The 25,836-nt window shown below is 44.7% G+C and overlaps 1 protein-coding gene across 6 annotated transcripts in view; it reads left to right on the forward strand.

Moving 5' to 3' along the window:
* The window catches only part of LOC122557427 (mitogen-activated protein kinase kinase kinase kinase 4), a 317,468-nt gene that overhangs the window by 242,098 nt on the left and 49,534 nt on the right, over window positions 1-25,836 (forward strand). For 3 of the 6 annotated variants that reach the window (XM_043705152.2, XM_043705149.2, XM_087991862.1), the window contains exons 21-24: window positions 9,064-9,234; window positions 12,508-12,625; window positions 12,718-12,873; window positions 20,338-20,481. In XM_043705152.2, coding sequence (XP_043561087.2) covers window positions 9,064-9,234; window positions 12,508-12,625; window positions 12,718-12,873; window positions 20,338-20,481 — 589 coding nt within the window. The remainder of the gene's footprint in view (window positions 1-9,063; window positions 9,235-12,507; window positions 12,626-12,717; window positions 12,874-20,337; window positions 20,482-25,836) is intronic. The other 3 variants (XM_043705150.2, XM_087991861.1, XM_043705151.2) reach the window with 3 other exon arrangements.

Here is a 25,836-nt window from a genome sequence, read left to right on the forward strand (position 1 = left end):
CATCTCCCCAGTCTGCATTTCATCTCGCCGAACTGCATTTCATCTCCCCAGTCTGCAATTTCATCTCCCCGAACTGCATTTCACCTCCCCAGTCTGCATTTCATCTCCCCGATCTAGAAGAGACCACGTTGTGAGCAGCGAATGCAAAAGATTAGATTGAGTGAAGAGCTGCTTCACCTGGCAGGTATGTCTGGGGATTTCGACAATGAGAAGGGAGGATGTAAACGGGCATGCGTTGCAGCTTTTGTAATTAAGGGTGTGGCAGGGGTGGTGGTGTTGGAAGTGTAGGAGGAGTAGACCTGTGTGTACCAGAGAGAATGGTCTCTGTGGAAGGCTGACAAGAGAACGGAGGGGAATATGTGTCTGATGGTAGTATCCGGCTGGAGGTAGTGAAAATGACAGCTAATGATCCTATGGATGGGGGTGCGGATGAGGTGGAAAGTGAGGACCGGAGAGACCCTCTTGTTATTATAGAAGGGAAGAGAAGGGGTGAAGCCAGAAGTGCAGGAGATGGGTTGCACACAGCAGACGGCCCTGTTAACCAGGATGGGGGGGGGGGTATCCTCAGTTCAGGAAAATGGTGGACACCTCTGGACATCGATGGCAGCAGCACTTACATCCCACAAACAAAGAAAAGAAACATGTGGTTGCAAACATTCCTGAAGGTTACATCACTCAACTGCTTGCTTTTAACTACAATGCATGTCAACCAACTGACCCCTCCCTCCCCCACCTCACCCCCCCCCCCCCCCCCCCAACCAATTTATCAAAAGGAACACAGATTGGTTGATATCCTGCTGTCTGTTTTCCTGCATTTTTTTCCTGGACTTTAATCTTCAATTCCTGAAGGGTTGGTAACCATCGTGGTGCATATAACACATGTGTACACAATGCCCTGAGGTATATAACATTTCAACATCCCCCAGAGATTGAAGTGTAAGTTCTGAAGTTGCATTAAGTACTGCAGGAAGTGGGACTGAAACATAAATAAGCCATTTAACCTAGTTTTACATGAGGTGACAGACCTTTGTAGTTTAAGGTAGAGGTCAGGAGTTATAAGCATTGAGAAAGGGAACTAAAGGAAATGTTCCCATGAAATGTGGGCATTAAAACATTAATCAGGCAAAATACTCACTTTAAGATAAAAAGATTAGCATTTGTATGGCTCCTTTCGTGACCTCAGGACATGCCCAAGTGTTCTCCAGTCAATTAAATGTAGTGACTGCTGTAATATAGGAAATGCCACAGCCAATATGCACACAACTAACTCCCACAAGCCACAACATGAGAATGTTGTTTCAGTGATGGTGGTAATGGGGGATAAATGTTTGACCTGGACAACAGGGAGATGAGGGAGGTCATCTTTAAAGTCGCCCCATGAGGTATTTTACGTTCATTTGGAAATGCAGGCAGGTCTTTAGTATCGAGAGTCATAAAGCCATAGAGATGTATAGCATGGAAACAGACCCTTTGGTCTAACTTGTCCATGCTGACCAGATATCCTAAATTTATCATTTGGCAGCATTTGGCCCATATCCCTCTAAACTCTTCCTGTTCATATACCCATTCAGATGCCTTTAAGTGTTGGAATTGTACCTGCCTCCACGACTTCCTCTGGCAGTTCATTCCATACTCACATCCGTCTGCATGAAAAAGTTGCCTCTGAGATCCCTTTCAAATCTTTCTCCCCTCACCCTAAGCCTATGCCCTCTAGTTTTAGACACTCCTACCCTGGGAAATGGACCTTGGCTTTTCACCCTATCCATACCCCTCATGATTTTATAAATGTCGATAAAGTCAACCCTCTGCATTCAATGCTCCAAGGGAGATAGCCCCAGCTGATTTAGCCTCTCCCGATATCTCAAACCCTCCATACCTGGTAACATTCTTGTAATCTTTTCTGCGTCTTTGGACAGCTGGTACATCCAACAATGCAGCTCTTATTTGGGTGGTTTTGGGCGCTATATCAAAGGAAGGATGAGCTGGCATTGGAGGAAGGTCCAAAGGAGGTTTACAAAAATGATCCCGGGATGAAAGACTTGTCATGTGAAGAGCAATTGAGGACTCTGAGTCTGTACTTAGTGGAGTTGGGAAGGACGTGGGGGATCTGATTGCAACTTACAGAACACTGAGAGGCCTGAATAGAGTGGATGTGGAGAAGATGTTTTCACTAGTAGGCGAGACTAGGACCCGAGAGCGTAAGCTCAGAGTGAAGAGATCACCCTTTAGAACTGAAATGAGGAGGAATTTATTTAGCCAGAGGGTGGTGAACCTGTGAAAGTCATTGCTGCAGAAGGCTGTGGAGATCAAGTCATTGAGTGTATTTAAGACAGAGATAGATAGGTTCTTGATTAGTAAGAGGATCAAGGGTTACAGGGAGAAAGCGGGAGAATGGGGTCGAGAAAAGTATCAGCCATGATAGAATGGTGGAGCAAACATGATGGGCCAATGACCTAATCCTGCTCTTTATGGTCTCAGTCATATCTGAAATGTCATTATAGATTCTGGGTAGCTCAGTGGTTAGCACTGCTGGCTCAGAGGCAGGGACCTGAGTTCAATTCCAGCCTCAGGCGACTGCGCGTATGGAGTTTGCATGTTCTCCCCGTGTTTGCGTGGGTTTCCCTTGGGTGATCCGGTTTTCTTCCACAATCCAAAAATGTGCAAGTTAGGTGAATTGGCCATGCTAAATTGGCAATAGTGTTCAGTGCATCAGTCTGGGGCAAACTTAGGGTAGGGGATCTGGGTAGATTAGTGTTCAGCAGGTCGGTGTGGACTTGTTGGGCCAAATGACCTGTTTCCATACTGAAGGGAATCTAATCGAGTCAGATAATGTACTAAACCCTCTAAATTGGGACTTGAACCCATGTCGTTCTCACTGAGTGGTGAGAGCTACAGTTTGCTTATGTAGATTGGAGTAAAATAGTTATTTTTATCCATGGGACTATGCTGGTAGGCCAACATATATGCCCATCCCTAACTCTTCTTGAGATGAAGATGGTAGTGGTGTAGCTCATAGAGATGAGAGGAGAGCCAGTCAATGTGGTTTATTTGGACTTTCTGAAGACTTTCGACAAAATCCCACGTACGAAATTAGTGTATAAAATTAAAGCATGTAGGGGTTAGTGTATTGAGATGGATAGAAAATGGTTTGGCAGACAGGAAATAAAGTGTAGGAATAAATGGTCCCTTTCTGAATGGCAGACAGTGACTATTAGGGTGCCTCAGGGATCAGTGCTCAGACCCCAGCTATTCACAAGACATATTAATGATTTAGATAAGGGAACTAATGTAACCACCTCCAAGTTTGCATATGGCACAAGCTGTATGGGAGGGTGTGCTGTGAGGATGATGCAAAGATGCTTCCATGTAACTTGGTCAGGCTGAGTGAGTGGGCAAATAGCAGACATAGGTAGTAGAATTTGGAAAAAAGTGAGGTTATCCTTGTTGAGAGCAAAACACAAGATGGCGGGTTATTATCTTAACAGCTATAAATTGAAACAGGGAAGTGTGTAATGAAGCCTGACCTGCCATTGAAAGTAAGCACGCAGGGAGAGCAGGTGGTCATGATGATAACTGGTATATTGGCCTTTATATCAAGAGTTGAAACTTTATTGCTGGAACAGCACAGCAGGTCAGGCAGCATCCAGGGAACAGGAGATTCGACGTTTCGGGCACAGGCCCTTCTTCAGGAATGAGCAGAGAGTGTTCAGCAGGAGAAGATAAAAGGTAGGGAGGAGGGACTTGGAGGAGGGGAGTTGGAAATGTGATAGGTGGAAAGAGGTCAAGGTGAGGGTGATAGGTCGGAGTAGGATGGAGGCGGAGAGGTCAAGAAGAAGACTGCAGGTCAGGAAGGCGGTGCCGGGCTGGAGGGATCCGGCTGAGACAAGGTGGGGGGAGGGGGGATGAAGAAACTGGTGAAGTCCAAGTTCATCCCCTGCGGTTGGAGGGTTCCCATTCGGAAGATAAGACGCTCCTCCTCCGACCGTCGGGTTGTTGTGGTTTGGCGGTGGATGAGTCCAATGACCTGCATATCCTCGGTGGAGTGGGAGGGGGAGTTGAAATGCTGTGCCACAGGTTGGTTGGGCTGGTTCGTCCGGGTGGCCCAGAGGTGCTCTCTGAATCGCTCCGCAAGTAGGCGGCCTGTCTCCCCAATATAGAGGAGGCCACACCGGCTGCAGCGGATGCAGTTTCAACTTTGATCTCCAGCATCTGCAGACCTCACTTTCTCCTTTATAGCAAGAGAATTTGAATACAGGAGCAGAGATGTATTGCTGTAATTGTACAGAGCTTTAGTGTAATTACCCTTTGAATATTGTGTGTTGTTTTGGTCTCCTTATCTGAGGGAGGATGTTCTGGTAATAGAGGGAGTGCAAAGAAGGTTTACAAGACTGGTTGCTGAGATGACAGAACTGACGCATGAGGAGAGTTTGAATTGGTAATGATTAAGTTTGCTGGAGTTCAGAAAAATGAGGATGGATCTCATAGAAACCTACAAAATTCTAACTAGACAGAGTACCAGACAGCATAGATGCAGGAAGGTTGCTCCTAAAGGTGGGGAGTCCAGAACAGGGGTCATAGCCTAAGAATATGGAGTAAACCAATTCAGACCGAGATGAGGAGAAATCTTTCATCCAGAGAATAGTGAGCCTACCACAGAAAGCCCTCCAGGTCAAAGCATTGTATGATTTCAGGAAGGAGTTCAATATTGCAATTGAGCCTGAAGGGAATCAAAGGACCTGGGAAGCAGGAACAAATTATTGAGTTGAATGATCATATTGAATAGCGGAGCAGGTTGAAGGGCCAAATGGCCTACTCCTGCTCCTATTTTATATGTTTCCATGTTGAGCTACTGCAGTCTATTTGGTGTAGATGGACCTACACTTTAGTTACAGAGGGTGTTCCAGGATTAGCAATACTAAAGGAACAGAGATATATTTGATGTTCCGCTTGGAGGAGAGCTTGCAGGTGTCAGTGTTCATGTGTATCTGCTGCCCTCATCCTTATAGTTGGTAATTGTCATGAATGTGGAAGGTGCTGTCTAAGGAGCCTTGGTGAATTTCTGTAGTGCATCTTGGAGATGGTACACACTGCTGCTACTGAGCATTGTTAGCAGAGGGAGTGAATGTTTATGACTGCAGTGTAAATCAAGCGGGCTGCTTTGTCTTGGACGGCATTGAGCTGCATGAGTGTTGTTAGAGCTCCAACAAACCAGGCAAGCGGGGAATAGTCCATCACATTCCTGACTTCTGCCTTGTAGGACAGGTTTTGGGGAGTCAAGAGATGAGTTATTTGTGAAAAGGTTGCTGCCCTATGTTTTCCCTTGTAGCCAACAGTATTTACTTTGCTAATTCGGTTCAGTTTCTGGCCAATGGTAAACTCCAGAATATTGATTGCGGAGAACTCAGTGATATTCTATCACTTAGTGTGAAAGGGTGATAGTTAGATTCTCTCTTGTTGGAGCTGGCCACTTCCTAGCATTTGTGTGATGCAAATGTTACTGGCCAGTGTCAGATCAAACCTAGGCCTTACAGTATTTTGGCATTGACTGCTTCAGTATTTCAGAAGTCACCATCTTCCTCTGTGCTAGGTAAAACTCCAAACAGTGAAGATGTAACCCAATGATTCCCATTAACTAGTTTTACTTGGGCTCCTTGATGCCAAGCTCAGTCAAATGTTGCCTTGAAGTCAAGGACAGTCACTTTCACCTCACCTCTGTAGATCATTTCTTTTGTCCATGTGTGAACCAAGGCTACAATAAGATCAGGACTTGAAAGGTCCTGGCAGAACTCAAACAGAGTGTCAGTGGGCAGCTTATTAGTTAACTCTCATCTTCCCTCAGGGCAATTAAGGATGGGCAGTGAATACTAGTCTGGCAGCACAGTGGCTCAGTGGTTAGCACTGCTGCCTTGCAGCACTAGGGTTCCAGGTTCAATTCCAGCCTCGGGCAACTGTCTGTGTGGAGTTTGCACATTCTCCCTGTGTGTATGCTCTGGTTTCCTCCCATCCAAAGATGTGCCAGTCAGGTGAATTGGCCATGCTAAATTGCCCATAGTGTTAGATGCATTAGTCAGAGGAAAATGGTTACTTTTCAGAGGGTCGGTGTGGACTGGTTGGGCCGAAGGACCTGTTTCCACACTGTAGGGAATCTAATCATCCACATTCATGAATAAATAAAAATAGTGCTGCTGGATAATATTGTTCTTGACCCCATTCTCTTACATTGACTGATGACTAAGAATAGCAGGTCAGGCAGCATCCAAGGAGCAGGAGAATCGACGTTTCAGGCATGAGCCCTTCTTCAGGAATGAGGAAAGTGTGCCCAGCAGGCTAAGATAAAAGGTAGGGAGGAGAGACTTGGGGGAGGGGCGTTGGAAATGCGATAGGTGGAAGGAGGTTAAGGTGAGGGTGATAGGCCGGAGTGGGGGTGGGGGCGGAGAGGTCAGGAAGAAGATTGCAGGTTAGCAAGGTGGTGCTGAGTTCGAGGGTTGGGACTGAGACAAGGTGGGGGGAGGGGAAATGAGGAAACTGGAGAAATCTGAGTTCATCCCTTGTGGTTGGAGGGTTCCTAGGCGGAAGATGAGGCGCTCTTCCTCCAGCCCCAACCCTCGAACTCAGCACCACCTTCCTAACCTGCAATCTTCTTCCTGACCTCTCCGCCCCCACCCTCACTCCGGCCTATCACCCTCACCTTAACCTCCTTCCACCTATCGCATTTCCAACGCCCCTCCCCCAAGTCCTTCCTCCCTACCTTTTATCTTAGCCTGCTGGGCACACTTTCCTCATTCCTGAAGAAGGGCTCATGCCCGAAACGTGGATTCTCCTGTTCCCTGGATGCTGCCTGACCTGCTGCGCTTTTCCAGCAACACATTTTCAGCTCTGATCTCCAGCATCTGCAGTCCTCACTTTCTCCCTGATGACTAAGAATAAACTGATGAGGTGGAAATTGGCTGAATTGTCCAGGACACCACCTAGGCAATTTTCCACACTGTTTGTGCCATTATAGATGCCAGTTTGTAGTGTAGTTTGAAGGACTGAGATATTGAGCTAACTGTACAAGGCTCTCATTTCATGCTCATCTGTGGATGGCCTTGAGATGGTGTTCATGACCATTTTTCTTGAACTGTGCAGTCTGTCTGGGAGATATGAACACAAGGTTCTGTTAGATTTAGATTTACGTTTTATTGTCACATATACTCAAGTACAGGGTACAAGGATAGAGTAAAAAGTATTGGAAGTCACCACACACGATGCCATCTTAGGTACAATGTATCTCGGTACAAAATCTTAGTTACAGAAGTAGAAAAATAAAGAAATAAGTTAAAACGTTCGGCACTACAGTCGTCTTAGTATAAAAGTAGAGAAATGAAGAAATACAGTTAAGGCTTGAGATTTTTAATCCAACAATAGTGAAATAAACTGAGATGTGCAGACTTGGACCAAGTGCAGACTTGACCCGGTAGATTGGAGATGATGGTATTTCTATAAATCTGCTACCCTGTCCTGTTAAGAGAGGCCATCGTGATGGTGAGATCCCGTGGAAGAGATTGTTGTGAGCTGCTGCTGCATATCTTGGGATGATACATGCATTATGGCAAGGACGGAGAAAGCGGTTTGTTCAGAAATTGTCTGACATCTAACCAAATGATATTGTAAAGTCACATATCAAACTGTGGCTTCACAATCAGAACATTTAATCCTGACATCCAGAAGTATCAGTGTCTTATTGCCAGTTTGAATAATTCATTTGGACGCACTCCAGTGACCTATGTCACCTTTGCACAGTTTAGATTCCCTACACTGTGGAAACAGGCCTTTCAGCCCAACAAATCCACACCGACCCTCTGAAGAGCAACCCACCAGACCCATTTCCCTCTGACTAATGCACCTAACAAATGGGCAATTTAGCATGGCCAATTCACTTAATCTGCACATCTTTGGATTGTTGGAGGAAACCTACACAGACAGGGGGAGAATGTGCAATCTTCACACAGGCAGTCGCCTGAGGCTGGAATCGAGCCAAGGCCTCTGGCGCTATGAGGCAGCAGTGCTAACCACTGAGCCACTGTGCTGCCCCAGCTGTTTAGAGGTACCCTACTCTAATGGTTGTGCCAATAATGAGAGTTCTGCTGGCCAGGGCTGAAATCCTGCTCTCTATAATAACACCTTATATCTTATCTCAAAATGTCTCCATGAGCAGGAGATTTGGGAATCAGAGAAGTGGTTTGGAAATACTGGCAAAAGAGCCAGACATGTGATTAGAACTTTCACGGATGCAGTAAGGATATGTGCACTGGCTGGAAAGGTGGGGTAAACAGTTTTAATGATAACTTACAGGAACGTCTGGAGCTCTCAGCTTCAAGTCCCATTATGGAGATCCAACATTAAAGAAGGACATGCCTTCTTTCAGATGAGATGTCAAACTGAAGCCCCATCTTCCACCAGTGATGGCTGTACAAGATCCCACGACACTATTTGAGGGAGAGCAGGGCAATTCTCCAAAGATGCTATCCCAGCCTATATCTATCTCTCAACCTGTGCCACTGAAGCAAATCTAGTGATTTACTTCACTGCTTTCTTTGGGAATCTTGCTCCGCACCAATTGCTTGCCACGGCACACAGGTGTCTGCAATTAAAAAGCACTTTGGGGTAGCTGAGGTCATTGTATCAGTGTCAGTCTTCACGTTTCCAATCATCCAGTCATTCATGAAAGTGTAGAACATCACAGGATCAGGAGCGGAGTCTTAGCTCCAACCCCAAATTCAGCGACAGCCCAGCCTCTCCCCTCAGCCTAAAAAAGGGAAAGAACAAAACTGAAAATTGTGAACCAACCAGTTTCTCCAACTGCAGCCATAGTTTGCGTGAACAACAGGAGGGCCCTCATCACTGTTGAAGGAATATGAAAAGGTCCAATTATCAGCAGTGTTGTCCTCTCCAACACTTCTTGATGATCAGATTGAATTTGCCAGACCTTGGCCGCCTCTTGTGCTTTGTTTTCCTCTCTCTCTCTCTCTTTCTCTCTCTCTCTCTTTCTCTATCGGTAATGTGTGTGTTATTTCTGTACAGAAGATAGCAGGGCAGAAGTGTGGCAGACTGCAGGAATGTGCAGATGGCCCCAGTGTGATTCAGCGCCTCCCAGATCTCCTCCAGCAAAGCCACTCGACTAACATCTCAGCCAATCAGCAGGGAATGGTGCAGAGTCCTCAGCCACTTCACAACAGGACGGCAACTAACCAGGCATGTTTTACAAAGAGCAATACAACTGCCCTGCATGATACCAGCGAGTGGTGACAGACAGAAATGCAAGGGAATTCTTTCATTCATTCGTAATGCAAATGAGAGCTCATGTATTTCATTGTTAAGAAAAGCTGATATCTTTGCCATTAGATAAGCAGCAAACAATTTCTCATCATTCTTCTGTTAATTTGAGCTAAAATGATTTACCTGACTGGAATTTTTTTTCATGTCATGTGAGCATTGAAGCCAAGGCCAGTATTTGTTGCCCAACTCTAATCATCCAAAAAAAAATGTAAGATTTTAATTAGTCTTTTTAAATATGTGTGTAAGTTGTTCCTTTTTTTCACAAATACCTTTCCGTTAAAACCACTAAAGCATTGCCTTGCTGTCTATTCATTCCCTACAATTAATTAAAGATTGCAGATAAAAATGTGGGGGCCTATATAATACACTTTACAGTAATATATTCCAGTCTTTTAACCTTTTGGGAATGCAGCATATCTGTTGTTACAAAGGGAACTGCATAGTAAATGTTTGGCTAGTGCGATAATTTGCGATTTGGGAAAAGCTATACAGAGGTCTCTCTAATTATCTCAGAAGTCACACGACACCAGGTTATAGTCCAAGAGCTTTATTTGGGCTTCTGAATTTGTCCACCCCAGTCCAACACTGGTATCTTCACATCATCTTCAATTATCTGTTTTTTTAATGATGTGGAGGAGTCGGTGTTGGAGTGGGGTGGAGAATGTTAAAATTCACACATCATCAGGTTATAGTCCAACAGGTTTATTTGGAAGCACTAGCTTTCGGAGCGCTGCTCCTTCTTTCAGTAACTGTGGAGCAGTCTTTTGTGTTTTCTGATGTAGAAAGTTGAATACCTGCTTTGAAAGCTGCCTGACTACATTTTGAGGCAGGAAAGCTATTCTTCCATAAAATGATAAGTTTCCTCCTGCTTGCTTGCTTTGATTAGGAATGTTTCACAATCTGCAGCACATTGGTGCTCACTACCTACATGTCCAAATCTACAGAACTGAAGTAATGTTTGTCAGTGATCCAAGATTGAACGAGAGGCTGGAAACTCAAAGCATGAAAGATTTGTCCCCAGGACAGTAGCAGGAAATGTGGGATGGGGCTGGGGAGGTAGGGTGGTGTGGATTTTGACTCCTCGGCTGCCACCATTCTGTAGACGTCCTTGGGGATGGGGCAGGGACAGGTACTGCAGACCAGAACTAATCATTGAACAGTGTACATGATTTGCAGAGCAGGGAGGGAGCCCAGCAAGACTGTTGGAGTATGAATCAATGTCAATTTCATCAGTTTTCTCATCTCCCCTCCCCCCAAACTTATCCCAGATCCAGCCCTCCAACTTGGCACTGCCCTTTTGAACTACCAGTCCTACCAGTCCATCTTCCTTCCCACCTATCGACTCCACCCTCCACTCTGACCTTTCACCATCACCCTCCAACTTCATCCACCTATCGCATTCCCAGCTACCTTCCTCCCACCACCCTCCCCACCTCCAGCACCACACATTTTGACTCTGATCTCCAGCATCTGCAGTCCTCACTTTCTCCCTGTGTTGGAGTCTGGCCTCATTCTGAGAATCATGTACCCTAGCATCCACTGTAATATTGATAAATGCTGCCCTATACTCACACTAGCACCAGGCACGCCCCTCTCCAGTTGTCCCATTTAAGACTTTATATAAATTATTTGGTTGAGTTAAAAGGAGATAGAGTTAGTAAGTCCACGGATGACACCAAAATCGGTGGGGTAATGGAAAGTGAAGAAGGTTATGAAGCAAGATTGATCAATGGGGTCAATGAGCTGAGGATTAGCTAAATGGTGTTTGATTTGGATAAATGTGAGGTATTGCGTTTTGGTAAAACAAATAAGGACAGGACTTATATAATTAATGGTATGGCCTTGGGTAATGTTTTTGAACACATAGACTGAGGAGTTCAGCTACATAAATTATTGAAATTTGGATCACAGGTAGACAAGGTGGTTAAGAAGGCGTTTAACACGCTTGCTCTCATTGCTCATACAGGAGTTGGGACGTCACGTTGTAGTTGTACAGGATGTTGGTGAGGCCTCTACTGCAATAGCACATGCAGTGCTGGTCATCCTGCTAGAGGAAGGATATTGTTCAATTGGACCGGGTTCAGAAAAGATCTACCAGAATGTTACTGGGGATAGAGAGTTTGAGATATAAAAATAGGTTGGTTGATTGGAGCACAGGAGGCTAAGGGATGACCTTGCAAAGGTTTATAAAATCATGAAGGGCATCGATAAAGTGAATAGCAAGGATGAGAGAGCTCAAAACCAGGTGAGAGGTGAAAGTTTTTAAAAGGATATGAGGGGAAATTTTTTTCACAGAGACTAGTTTTGTGTGGAATGAACTGCCAGATGAGGTGGTGAATGTGCATACAGTTACAATATTTAAAAGACATTTGGATAAGTACATGAATAGGAAAGATTGGGAGAGATGTGGACCAAATGCAGGCAAGTGGGACTAGTTTAGTTTGGGAAGATGGTAAGCATGGGCTGGTTGGACTGAAGGGCCTGTTTCCATGCTGTCTGAATGTATGTCTATGTAAAGGTGGTACTCATGGAAGGGAGTTGACCCTGCAGCACAACAAAATATCAGAGGGGATATTGCCTCCAACTCTGTAAAAATATCAATATTTTAATCAACCTGCTCAGAATGTGCTATTTCATACATCTGAAGCATATCGGATTTTTACGGGCAATAAATGCTGGCCGAGCCAACGACGCCCAGATCCCACAAATGAATAAAAACAAAACTTGAACCCACACTTTGTAGCTCAGAAGCAGAGACACTACCACTGTGCAATACAAATATCACAAACTGTATTGTATTCCTGCAGTCCCAGTCTCTTGTGTAACACTGATTTTGATTAGGATTAATTAATGAATTAATTTCAATGTATCATTAACAGAGCCACCTAGGCCTTCAGTTCTGGAATTCAGTTCATTAATTTCTCTGCTTCTCTCTCCTGGTGCTCTTTATAAATCTCCCTGTCTTTCTTAAAGCTGCTGGTCCATCTGTCTGTCTATCCCTTTGTGAAGCTCAGTGTCAAATTAGGTTTTGGGAATGAAGCATGTTGGGATGTTTGACCACATTAAAGGTACTTTGTGAAGGCACATGAATGTAGATGTACGAAACACCAGGCAGAGGACAGCCACGGTCAGAGCACATCAATTCCTTCATAAGAGTGTGTTTCAAGTTTTAATTGCACTTCTTTTCAGAGTGAATCAGCTGAAAGTCTCCAGCCGAAATGTAGTTCATCGTCTTCCTCTTCCTTCACACCGTTCATTGACCCCAGGCTCCTGCAGATTTCCTCTTGTAGTCCTCCAGGTGCACTAGGTATGTGAGCACAGTTCAGAAACCAGCACTTTGATGTTTCAGAGCTGGTCTGTTCTTTATTCCCATGCTGTGTCGTTTATTTCCCTTTCCAGTAGCCAATAAAACTGAGCCAATCCGGCGAGACAATGCGAGAAAGGGATCCGTCGTCAATGTCAATCCGACGAACATACGTCCACAGAGCGACACTCCAGAAATTCGCAAATACAAGAAGAAATTCAATTCCGAGATATTATGTGCTGCTTTATGGGGTGAGATATTGCTGAGAATTTTCTTATCTAGGGATGGTTTATCGTCCATGAAGCCAATGTTGCTATTTACTGCTGATAGCGTGTGTGAGGCACGGTGGCGCTGCTGCCTCACAGCACCAGGGTCCCAGGTTCGAATCCAGCCTCGGGGGACTGTATGTGTGGAGTTTGCACATTCTCCCCGTGTCTGCGTGGGCTTCCTCCCACAATCACAACGATATGCAGGTCAGGTGAATTGGCCATGCCAAATTGCCCATAGTTTTAGGTGCATTAGTCAGAGGGTCTGGGTGGGTTACTCTTCGGAGGGTCAATGTGGACTGGTTGGGCCGAAGGGCCTGTTTCCATATTGTAGGGAGTCTAAAAAAAAAATTATTGGAATGGCTTCAGCTTCGCTCCAATAAACAGGTGAAGAGCTAAAGAAGAAGTTCAAGAGTGAAGAGCTTGCATTTGTCTACAACAAAAACTTGTATTTATATAGCACTTTTGAGCATTGAGTACAGGAGTTGGGAGGTCATGTTGCAGCTGTACAGGACATTGGTTAGGCCACTTATGGAATATTGCATGCAATTCTGGTCTCCTTCCCATCGAAAGCATGTTATGAAACTTGAAAGGGTTCAGAAAAGATTTACAAGGATGTTACCAGGGTTGGAGGGCTTGAGCTATAGGGAAAGACTAAATAGGCTGGGGTTGTTTTCACTGGAACGTCGGAAGCTGAGTGGTGATCTTATAGAATCATGAGGGGCATGGATAAGGCAACTATACAAGGTCTTTTCCCTGGGGTGAGGGAGTCCAGAACTAGAGGGCATAGATTTAGCATGAGAGGGGAAAGATATAAAGGAGACCTAAGGGACAACTTTTTCACACAGAAGGTGGTACGTGTAAGGAATCAGCTGCCAGGAAATGGTGGAGGCTGGTACAATTACAGCATTTAAAAGGCATCTGGATGGGTATATGAATAGGAAGGGTTTAGAGGGATATGGGCCAAATGCTGGCAAATGGGACTCAATTAGGTTCAGATATCTGGTTGGCATGGACGGGTTGGACCGAAGAGTCTGTTTCTGTGCTGTACATCTCTATGACTCTGACTCTCAGAGCAGGCCATTCAAGTCACTGTTAAATAAGATTGTGTCTGATCCAATTGAGGCCTTAACATGCAACTGTGGAAAATAGGAGCAGGAGTAGGCCGTTTGCACCTGCTCCATCATTCATTCTGATCAGGGGTGATCATCCAACTAAAGCTTGTTCCTGTTTCTCCCCATACCCTTTGATCCCTTCAGCCCCAAATGCTACATCCAACTCCTCCTTGAAATCATACAGTTTTTTGGCCTGAACCACTTTCTGTGGTCATGCATCCCACAGGCTCAACACTCTCAAGGTGAAGGAATTTCTCCTCATCTCAGTCCTAAATGGTTTACTCCATAGCCTTAACTGCATTTTCATGGCCACTCTCCCTCCCCTCCTAAACACTTGACTTACTCATAAATCAAACGTCTGATCTAGCTCTGTCTTTAAAATGACCCAACCACCACTGCTCACTGTAACTCCCAAAAACCTCTGAGCAAAGAAGTTCCTCCTCAACTCTTGTAAGGGAGTGTAGTCTTGCTTCAATTGTACACGCATTGGGACAATCACACTTGGAGTACTATTTATTTAAGTCAAAAATCACACAACACCGGGTTATAGTCCAACAGGTTTATTTGGGGGCTCCGAAAGCTTGCGGTTCCAAATAAATCTGTTGGACTCTCACCTGATGTCACGTGATTTTTTACTTTGTCCACCCCTGTCCAACACTGGCATCTCCACATCATATTTATTTAAGGATAGAGATATATTCGGAACAGCATAATTAAGTCTGGTTGGTTCGGCTGTGTTCTGTAGGGTATCTTTATTCTGTTTGTTGTGTTTTATTGTGTAATTTTGTGAATAAATTTTTGTCTGTTTTAAAATCTATTAGTCAACCTAGCTATCTTACTCTGGGTAATTTTCACTGTACACTTACTGAAACAAATTGCAAAGTTATGGTCTGGGGCTGCCTGTTTAAGAATGTTTTGAGTGGTCTGGCCTAGTCCATAACATTGGTCTCCTCATGGGCTGTAGCAGTTTTGAACAAAGGCATTCTTTGAGACAATGTCCTGAGAATTTCAGATGAGGGAGCAGGCCTTGGCTTGCCGCTGAAGTACCCAGGATGTTTCAGGTGGAGCATCTGCCCCCGCCTAAAGGTAGCACCTTGTTGGAACACCAATCCAGGGAAGGCTTAGAGAGTTTGACTGTTCACAAACCAGGCCCTCGCTGGGAATGAGTGTTCAACCAGTAGAGCAAACTTGTGGGGCCTTGGACTGAGGCTTTTACCAATGAGAAGAGGCAACAGGCTTTGAGTGTAGTTGTTAAGGAGAGAAGCAGGAAAGAAGACTAGGGAATTAGAGAAACAATTGCAGAGCTTGGGGCCTGAATCATTAAAGACATGCCTGTCAAATGTGGGATGGGGTTGGGTGGTAAGGAGTGCTGGGCAGTTGGTTTGGAAAGGAAGTAGTTAATGTACACCCATGATTCATCAAAGGTTGTAGGGTTGAAGGAGATTACAGACACTGGGAGGGTTGAAGACCTGGAGAGATTTGGAGGAAAGATGGAAAATTGTAGAATGAAACTTTGGTGGACTGCGAGCCATTTTAGGATCCCTCTTCCACCGCCTCTGGCCTCTCTCGTGAAGCAATTTCCTAACGTATGACTATGGCTCATTCACCTCTCCCTTCGGGTTCCCGTCATCATGTGCAGAGAACTCTGGAGATTTAGATGCATCTGGTTAGAACTGTACTGACTCACACCAAGCTGTGTTCACCCATCACCCCTGTACTCCTTGATCCTAAATTGGCTCACAGTCCACCAAAGTTTCATTCTACAATTTTCCATCTTTTCTCCAAATCCTTCCAGGTCTTCAACCCTCCCAGTGTCTGTAATCTCCTTCAACCCTACAACCATTGGTGAATCATGGGTGTACATTAACCACTTCCTTTCCAAACCAACCGCCCAACACTCCTTACCATCCAACCCCTATCCCACATTTGACAGGCATGTCTTTAATGAGTCAGGCCCCAAGCTCTGCAGTTGTTTCTCTAATTCCCTAGTCCTCTTTCCTGCTTCTCTCCTTAAAAACTACACTCAAAGCCTGATTCTTTGCAAACTGGTTACCCGTTCCATTGTCTGATTCTCTTATTTGATGTCAACCTTAGCACATTCTTGTGGAGCTGAAGTGAGGACTGCAGATGCTGGAAACCAGAGTTTAGATTAGAGTGATGCTGGAAAAGCACAGCAGGTCAGGCAGCATCCGAGGAGCAGGAAAATCAATGTTTTGGGCAAAAGCCCTTCATCAGCAATAGAGGCTTGAAGCCTCCAGTGTGGAGAGATAAATGGGGGGTGGGGCTGGAGAGAAGGTAGCAAGGAGTACAGTAGGTGAATGGGAATGGGGTTGGGGATGGAGATGATAGGTCAGAGGGGAGGGTGGAGTGGATAAATGGGAAGGGAGATTGGCGGGTAGGACAAGTCATGAGGACAGTGCTGAGCTGGAAGGTTGGAACAGAGGTAAGGTGGGGGGAGGGGAAATGAGGAAACTGGTGAAGTCCACATTGATGCCCTGGGGTTGAAGTGTTCCAAGGCGGAAGATGAGGCGTTCTTCCTCCAGGCGTCGGGTGGTGAGGGAGCAGCGGTAAAGGAGGCCGAGGACTTGCATGTCCTCGGCAGAGTGGGAGGGGGCGTTGAAATGTTGGGCCACGGGGCGTTGGGGTTGATTGGTGCAGGTGTCCCGGAGATGTTCCCTGAAGAACTCTGCTAGGAGGCGTCCAGTCTTCCCAGTGTAGAAGAGACCGCATCGGGAGCAACGGATACAATAAATGACATTGGTGGATGTGCAGGCGAAACTTTGATGGATATGGAAGGCTCCTTGGGGCCTTGGATGGTGGTGAGGGAGGAGGTGTGGACGCAGGTTTTGCAATTTCTGTGGTGGCAGGGGAGGGTGATTTGTTGGGGGACGAGGACCTGACCAGGTAGTCACGGAGGGAACGGTCTTTGCAGAAGGTGGAAAGGGGTGGGAAGGGAAATATATCTCTGGTGGTGGGGCCCATTTGGAGGTGGCAGAAATGTCTGCAGATGATGCGGTTAATGCAAAGGTTGGTAGGGTGGAAAGTGAGGACTTTGGGGGGTTCTGTCCTTGTTACGGTTGGAGGGGTGGGGTCTGAGGGCGGAGGGGCAGGATGTGGATGAGATGAGTTGGAGGGCATCTTTAACCACATGAGAAGGGAAATTGTGATCGCTAAAGAAGGAGGCCATCTAATGTCTTCTGTGGTGGAACTGGTCCTCCTGGGAGCAGATACGGCAGAGGCGGAGGAATTGGCAATACGGGATGGCATGTTTGCAGGAAGCAGGGTGGGAAGAGGTGTAATCCAGGTAGCTGTGGGAGTCGGTGGATTTGTAAAAAATGTCAGTGTCAAGTTGGTTGTCATTAATGGAGATGGAGAGGCCCAGGACGGGGAGGGAGGTGTCAGAGATGGTCCAGGTGTATGGGCCCCAGCTATGCCTGTCTCTTTGTCAAAAATCACACAACACCAGGTTATAGTCCAACAGGTTTAATTGGAAGCACTAGCTTTCGGAGCATCGCTCCTTCACCAGGTGGTAGTGGGAGGGGGACTACCACCTGATGAAGGAGCGGCGCTCTGAAAGCTAGTGCTTCCAATTAAACCTGTTGGACTATAACCTGGTGTTGTGTGATTTTTAACTTTGTACACCCCAGTCCCACACCGGTATCTCCAAATCATGTCTCTTTGTCGGCTGTGTAGAACAGTCCATCTTCCATAGTTACACTGGCACCACTCCCCACCTCTTCTTCCGCTACATTGATGACTGCATCAGCGCCACCTTGTGCTCCCGCGAGGAGGTTGAGCAGTTCATCAACTTCACCAACACATTTCACCCCGACCTACATTCTTGTGGAGCACCAAGCTGGGACGCTATATTACACTGAAGGCAGCAAGTAAATCCAAGTAGTTGCTATTGTAATGGTTGCTGCCCTCTCAATATTTAGAGTTTAATTTCTGTCAAACAACAGAATAGATGTAGTTGATCCAAATCCAGAAGAATCACTTCATCCTTTTGGTATCGGCTGGAGGCCTTGCATTTGGAATATGTGCTGTACGTGTGTAATTATGTAAATGCGATTGCCTCGAGCTCATTACTTTTGCAGTCAGTCTGGAGCATTCTGCACTCTCTGAGATTCCCACTGTGACAGTATAAACAACTAGAAGCTTTATTTGGAGCCAGAATTGCGTAGCAAGCAAATGTAGGCCCAGGCGTTGAACCTTTCCAGAAATTCAGAGATGCTCCATCACCAATTATGCAAAAGAAACGATTGAATTTTACAGCTCAGAGGTGGAGGTCACTCCACTCATGATTCTCTAAAAGTGTGATACACTCAGTCGTGTTTCCTTGTGCTTTCCACGTGCCCTTTCTTCAACGGTTTCCTGCAAGCATTTTTCCATTCCCCTAGAAAGCAACACTGAAATTTACTTCCCTTATTATTTCAGGTCAAATGGATTTTATGGGCTAGTTGCTGCATCTCTTGTGCAGAAGGGTTGAACTTGGGACTGTACTTTCAAATGAAGGAGTATCCTCTTTAAGATCGAGGAGCAATTTCTTCCCTCAGAGGTTCATGAAACGTCGGAGGCTGAGGGGTAACCTCATGGAGTTTTGTAAAATCATGCAGGGCATGGTTAGGGTAAATAGACAAAATCCTTTTCCCTTAGGTTGGAGGAGTCTGAAACTAGAGGGAATAGGTTTTATGTGACAGGGGAAAGATATAAAAGAGACCTAAGGGGCAACTTTTTCACACAGAAGGTGGTATGTGTGTGGAATGAGCTGCCAGAGGAAGTGGTGGAGGCTGCTACAATTACAGCATTTAAAAGGCATCTGGATGGGTATATGGATAGGAAGGGTTTAGAGGGATATGGGCCAAATGCTGGCAAATGGGATTAGATTAGTTTAGGATATCTGGTCAGCATGGATGAGTTGGACCGAAGGGTCTGTCTCCGTGCTGTACATCTCTATGATTCTGAATCTTTAGGAGTTCACTTCCATAAAAAGCAGAGGAGGCTGCATTGCGACTGTATTGAACACTTGGACGTATATTTGAATGGGAAAGCGAGGTAATGGCAGGAGAGTTTGAAGGAAAGTGAGGTTGCAGAAAATTAGATTTGAGGCCAAAATCAGATCAGCCAATATTTTATTGAATGGTGGGCCAGGATGGAGGGAATGAGTGGTCTACTCCTGTTCCTTAGATTGTCATGATTTTTCCCGCCCACGTTCACTAGATATCTTTCAGTAACTCCAGAAATTAAAATCACTTCTCAACCTGATCATTCATCACAGAGTTTTTGTTTATTTAGCAAATCCAGGGAAACATGTGAAGGTGGCACGGCGGCTCAGTGGTTAGCACTGCAAGGGTGGCACTACAGTCTCACAGCGCCAGGGACCTGGGTTTGATTCCAGCCTCGGGTGATTGTCTGTGTGGAGTTTGCACATTCTCCCCGTGTCAGTGCAGGTTTCCTCCCATTGTCCAAAGATGTGCAGTTCAGGTGAATTGGCCATGGAAAATTGCCCATAGTGATAGGTGCATTAGTCAGGGGTAAATATTGGGTAGGGGAATTGGTCTGGGTGGGTTACTCTTCGGAGGGTCAGTGTGGATTTGTTGGGCCGAAGAGCCTATTTCCATACTGTAGGTAATCTAATCTGATCGCCTCCTTATTTGCTGAATTTTAGGCAATTGAAGTCTATAAAGAGGTCACTCATTAACAATGGGCAGTGTTTGTTGTGCCTTTTCACAAGTGCAGAAAGGGGCTAGAACTGAAGCGCATTGTTTCTGGTGAGTGTAACTAGCACCGGTACACAATTTGAAGAGGATTAAGTAAGTCTCTTCACATCAGTAATACTCCTTGCTTAAATCACCAAGAAGGGATCTTTACCTCAGATGCTATCTGTGTGATCTTGCTATGTACAGAAATGGTATCACGTGCCCTCATAGCATTGCATTGGATGTTTAGATATTTTTAAGGGAGAGGAAGGTAGATTACTAAAAGGACGAGAAATTATTGGGAGTATGCAAGATTGTAGAGTTGAGGTTTAAAGCAGATCAGTGGTGATCTTATTAAATGGCAGAGCAGACTGAGTGTCCTGTTATGTTGTATCCCTTTATATTTCATGATGTGAAGAATGTTGGCAAAGCCATTATTTGATAGAATATTAATCTAGAGTCTGTTTTACACTTGAGCAGAGAAAGATGGAACGTTCTTTTGTTCAACTGGTTATTTTAAATGATAATCATTTAGTCCATAAGCAATTCGATGTGTTCAAGGTTTATTGATGACAGCAAAACGTAAAATGCTGCAGAGGTTACTCACGCTCCTAAAAGTATTTTGATCTTGTCAGGTGTCAATCTGCTGGTGGGCACAGAGAATGGGCTTTGGTTATTGGACCGGAGCGGACAAGGCAAAGTTTACTCACTCATTACTCGAAGACGGTTCCAACAAATGGACGTACTGGAAGGACTGAACGTACTTATTACAATATCAGGTTGGAAATATTTTCACATTTTAATGTCTGTTTTATGGTTGAGGAATTGAGTTCTTAAAAAACATCAAATGTTAAATTTGGAGCTCATCTCCCACTCAAATAGCCAGAAAATAAGACATGGCAATACTTAAAGAAAAAACAGCAAATTAGCCCAAACAGATTGGTCAATATTAAGCACCCAGAAAGCAGATTATGTTGATCATTTTCTATTTGTCTTGTGTGGGAATTAGCTGTGTGACCTGTTTCGTTTCCCACATTACAATGACCACAGTTCCATAGTATTTTGTTTCCATCTGTGAAGGATGCCATACAAATGCATACAAAGAAAATACGGCTATAAGAAAGAGGAGGCTATTCAGCCCCTTGAGTCTGCTCTGCCATTCGGTAAGACCACGGCTGATTGTAGTTCCTGATGAAGGGCTTTTGCCTGAAATGTCGATTCTCCTATTTCTCAGATGCTGCCTGACCTGCTGTGCTTTTCCAGCACCACACTCTCGACTCTGTAGTCCTTATAACCCTCATTCCTTTGCCAATACCTCAGATTTCACTATATTCTGTAGAAGAGAATCCCAAACACAAACACTGTCAATCCTTGGAGAGAAGACATTCCTCCTCATCTCCATCTTAAATAGAAGACACCATGCTATGAAATAGCACCTTTTGTTCCAGAATTTCTCTTCGGAGTAAATTTCCTCTAGTGTGAACCCTATCAAAGTTTTTTTACACCATCCCTAGCACAACCGTGATTTCAGTTTAGGTTACCTTCCGGTGCTCAGTGTTGGGGTTTTTCGTTCACTCTTCTGTTTTTCAGAATGTTTACCTTGACTTTTATTAAGTCAGAAGTCACATGACATCAGGTTATAGTCCAACAGGTTTATTCAAAGTCACAAACTTTCGGAGTGCTGAGCAATGCTCCAAACACTTGGGACTTCAAATCAACTTTTTTGGAATATAACCTGGTGTTGTGTGACTTCTGACTTTGTTCACCCCAATTCAACACCGACACCTCCACATCTTGACTTTTATTGTAGTTCTCACCGCCTCCTGCTAAGTCAACCCCATTACCCATAGTTCAGAATCATCTACAAAATTTGTATTGCCTGCTGCCAAATCCAAAAACATTGATATCGATGAGGAACAGTCAGAGATCTCAGCATTTTGGCCTGAAGGACTTACAACATTAAGCATACACTCTTTTTAGTGAAATCCTGGATTGAACCAGGGACCTTTCACTCTTCAATCTAATGCTCTCCCAACTGAGCTATTTTGGCCAGCTAGTATGGATTCACTTAGGACAAAAGGGTAACTAGGGAGAGAAGAGGGCCCCTCAAAGATAAGCAAGGTGGCCTTTGTGTGGAGCCGCAGGAGATGTGGGAGATACTAAACAAGTATTTCACATCAGTGTTTACTGTGGAGAAGGATATGGAAGATATAGAATGTGGGGAAATAGATGGTGCCTCTTGAAAAATGTCCATATTACAAAGGAGGAAATGCTGGATGTCTTGAAATGCATAAAAGTGGATAAATCCCCAGGACCTGATCAGGTGTACCCCAGAACTCTGTGGGAAGCTAGAGAAGTGATTGCTGGGCCTCTTGCTGAGATATTTGTATCATCGATAGTCACAGGTGAGGTGCCGGAAGACTGGAGGTTGGCTGACATGGTGCTACTATTTGAGAAAGGTGGTAAGAAAAAGCCAGGGAACTATAGACCAGTGAGCCTGACCTCGGTGGTGGACACGTTGTTGGAGGGAATCCTGAGGGATAGGATGTACATGCATTTGAAAAGGCAAGGACTGATTAGGGATAGCCAGCATGGCTTTGTGGATGGGAAATCATGTCTCATGAGCTTGATTGAGTTTGTTGAAGAAGTAACAAAGAGGATTGATGAGGGTAGAGTGGTAAATGTGATCTATATGGACTTCAATAAGGCATTTGATAAGGTTCCCCATGGTTAGCAAGTTTAGTTCTCATAGAATACAGGGAGAACAAGCCATTTTGATACAGAACTGGCTCAAAGGTTAGAAGACCTACCAGTGGTGGTGGAGGGTTGCTTTTCTGACAGGAGGTCTGTGACCACTGGAGTGTCACAAGGATCGGTGCTGGGTCCACAACTTTTCATCATTTATATAAATGATTTGGATGTGAGCCTAAGAGGTATAGTTACTAGGTTAGTAGACGACATCAAAATTGGAGGTGTAGTGGACAGTGAAGAAGGTTACCTCCGAGTACAATGGGATCTTAATCAGATAGGCCAATGGGCTGAGGAGTAGCAGATGGAGTTTAATTTAAATAATTGAGAGGTGCTGCATTTTGGGAAACAAGTCTTCGCAGGACTTATACACTTAACGGTAAGGTCCGAGGGAGTGTTGTGGAACAAAGAGACCTTGGAGTGCAGGTTCATAGCTCCTTGAAAGTGGAGTCACAGGCAGATAGGATAGTGAAGAAAGTATTTGGTATGCTTTCCTTTATTGGTCAGAGTATTGAGTATAGGAGTTGGGAGGTCATGTTGCGGCTGTACAGGACATTGGTTAGGCCACTATTGGAATAGTGTGTGCAATTCTGGTCTCCTGGAAGGATGTTGTGAAACTTAAAGGGATTTAGAAAAATATTACATGGATGTTGCCAGGGTTAGAGGATTTGAGCTATAAGGAGAGGTTAAATAAGCTGGGGCTGTTTTCCCTTTTTCCCTGGAGTGTCGTAGGCTGAGGGGTGACCTTATAGAGGTTTATAAAATCATGAGGGGCACGGATAGGGTAACAGACAAGATCTTCTCCCTGGGGTGGGGAGTCCAGAAGTGGAGGGCATATGTTTAGGGTGAGAGAGGAAGGATATCAAAGGGACCTAAGGGGCAACTTTGTCATGCAGAGGGTGGTGTGTGTGTATGGAATGAGCTGCCAGAGGAAATGGTGGAAGCTAGTACAATTAGTGGGTGGCACGGTGGCACAGTGGTTAGCACTGCTGCCTCGCAGCGCCAGAGACCCGGGTTCAATTCCCGTCTCAGGCGACTGACTGTGTGGAGTTTGCACGTTCTCCCCGTGTCTGCGTGGGTTTCCTCCGGGTGCTCCGGTTTCCTCCCACAGTCCAAAGATGTGCAGGTCAGGTGAATTGGCCATGCTAAATTGCCCGTAGTGTTAGTTAATGGGTAAATGTAGGGGTATGGGTGGATTACGCTTCGGCGGGTCGGTGTGGACTTGTTGGGCCGAAGGGCCTGTTTCCACACTGTAAAGTAATCTAATCTAATCTAATCTAATCTAATTTAATTACAGCATTTAAAAGGAATAGGAAGGGTTTATGAATAGGAAGGGTTTATGAATAGGAAGGGTTTAGAGGGATATGGGCCAAGTGCTGGCAAATGGGACTAGATTAGGTTAGGATATCTGGTTGGCATACATGAGTTGGACTGAAGGGTCTGTTTCCATGCTGTACATCTCTATGACTCTGTGACTTTGCTCGGTATCGTCCAGCCTCATCACCTCCCCCCACTCCCAAACATGAACAGCACGCTCCTAACAAGCTCCAGTTGTTACCTTGTCCTACAGGTCAATTTCTTATCCACATCCAGGTTTCACTCTTTACTTCCAGTTTCGAAAGCAACCTTATTGAGGAACTTTTTCGTAAAGCCCTACGAAAGTAGTCCACAACTGTGAACATTGAATGTTACTTCCTCATAAAATTAAGGAAGTTGACCCAATGGGAACTTCTCGTTCTCAAACAGTGTTAGCTGTTCTTGAACAGGTCATTACCTCACTAACTCATATCATCTGCTGAAACTTGATCCGTTCATTTCTCAATAATTAATGAAAGATTAATATTATTTCCTGTATTGTATTACCTTGTTGAGGTATAATATCAGTTTTTTTTTCCTGTTCTGTCCAATGTTTGGTGACTGTATAATATTGATAATCATCAACACCTTCCGTAGTGTCCATGCCTGGAGATTCACAGCACTATTCCCTTGAATTCCTTTGTTTTGAATTCATTAAGCACCTAGTGAAGGAGCACATTACTGCAGATGCTGGAATCTGTACTGAAAGCACAAAATACTGGAGATTGCAGCAGGTCAGGCAGCATCCATGGAGAGAGAGCAAGTTAACATGAACATTAGCTTACTTTCTCTCAATGGATGCTGCCTGACCCACTGTGACCTCCAACTTTTTTGTTTTCAATACCTATTAAACTTCAATTTTGATGATATAAAAGTTTAAGTCAACTTGACTTACTTCCACTAGTACTGAGCTTGTAATCACAGACATCTCTAGTGATTGCTTTCTGGAGATAGTCATTAAAGTGTATTAGCTAATTGCTCAATTTCACTTAAATTCCCCATTATAATCCTCTGTGACCATCTCCTTGGAGAGCACACACTAGAACAACTGCTTGCTAATGGGTTAGCATCTTCAACCATCTTCATTTTCAGCTGCTTCTTAGTCCTTTCCTATACACCTTTGAAATATCCTGTGCTGTTCCTTTGTCCTTCTCTCTGCATGATGCAGTTAATTTATTCTTCCTATTTATCTTCGGATTGATCCACTCAATCAGGGCCGTGTTTTTGAATTGTTGTTGACTTTAAGCTGTGCGTTCTGAATGGAGGCATAAATAAATCATTTCCCTCTCCGTTTTATTTCAGTGCTTGTGCACTGGTAGTCAGCCTGTTTCCAATGCTCAGTTCTCAGCTGCATTGAATCATTCAGAACTTAATCATGTTGTAATCACAATTACCCAAGGGCATTACCAGTTCCATTTTCTGTATGCTGTCAGGGTCATTTACCATTAGAAGACATGAGCTGAAAGGTGCTTCCTGTTTCTTCTACAATGTATAGGATTATGAAGCAATCATGCATTGCTTTTACCTTTTGTACTAGCTGGAATAGTGGCTCAGTGGCTAACATTGCTGTCTCACAGTATTGGGGGCTCAGGTACAATTCCAGCCTTGGGTGACTGTGTGTGGGGTATAGCACAGTTCAGGCCCTTTGACCGTTGATGTTTTGCTGAACTCCTATCCTACTCTAAGATCAAACTAACCTACATACCCTTCATTTTACTATCATCCATATGCCTATCCAAGAGTCACTTAAATGTCCCTAAAGTATTTATAGAGTTTTCACATTCTCCCCGTGTCTGTGTGTGTTTCCTCTGGGTGCTCCACTTACCTCCCACAGTCCAAAGATGTGCAGGTTAGGGTAGATTGGCCAAGCTAAATTTCTCATAGTGTCCAGGGATCTGCAGGCTCACTGGATTAACCATGGGAAATGCAGGGATAAGATGGGATATTCTTCAGAGGGTTGGTGCAGAGTTGATGGGCTGAATGGCCTATATCTGCACTGTAAGCATTCTGTATTTCTATGATAGCTCTAA

Source organism: Chiloscyllium plagiosum, unplaced genomic scaffold (genome assembly GCF_037043375.1).
Source record: "Chiloscyllium plagiosum isolate Xiang-an unplaced genomic scaffold, Cpla_swu_hap1 HiC_scaffold_11, whole genome shotgun sequence".
In the NCBI taxonomy this organism is placed as follows: domain Eukaryota; kingdom Metazoa; phylum Chordata; class Chondrichthyes; order Orectolobiformes; family Hemiscylliidae; genus Chiloscyllium; species Chiloscyllium plagiosum.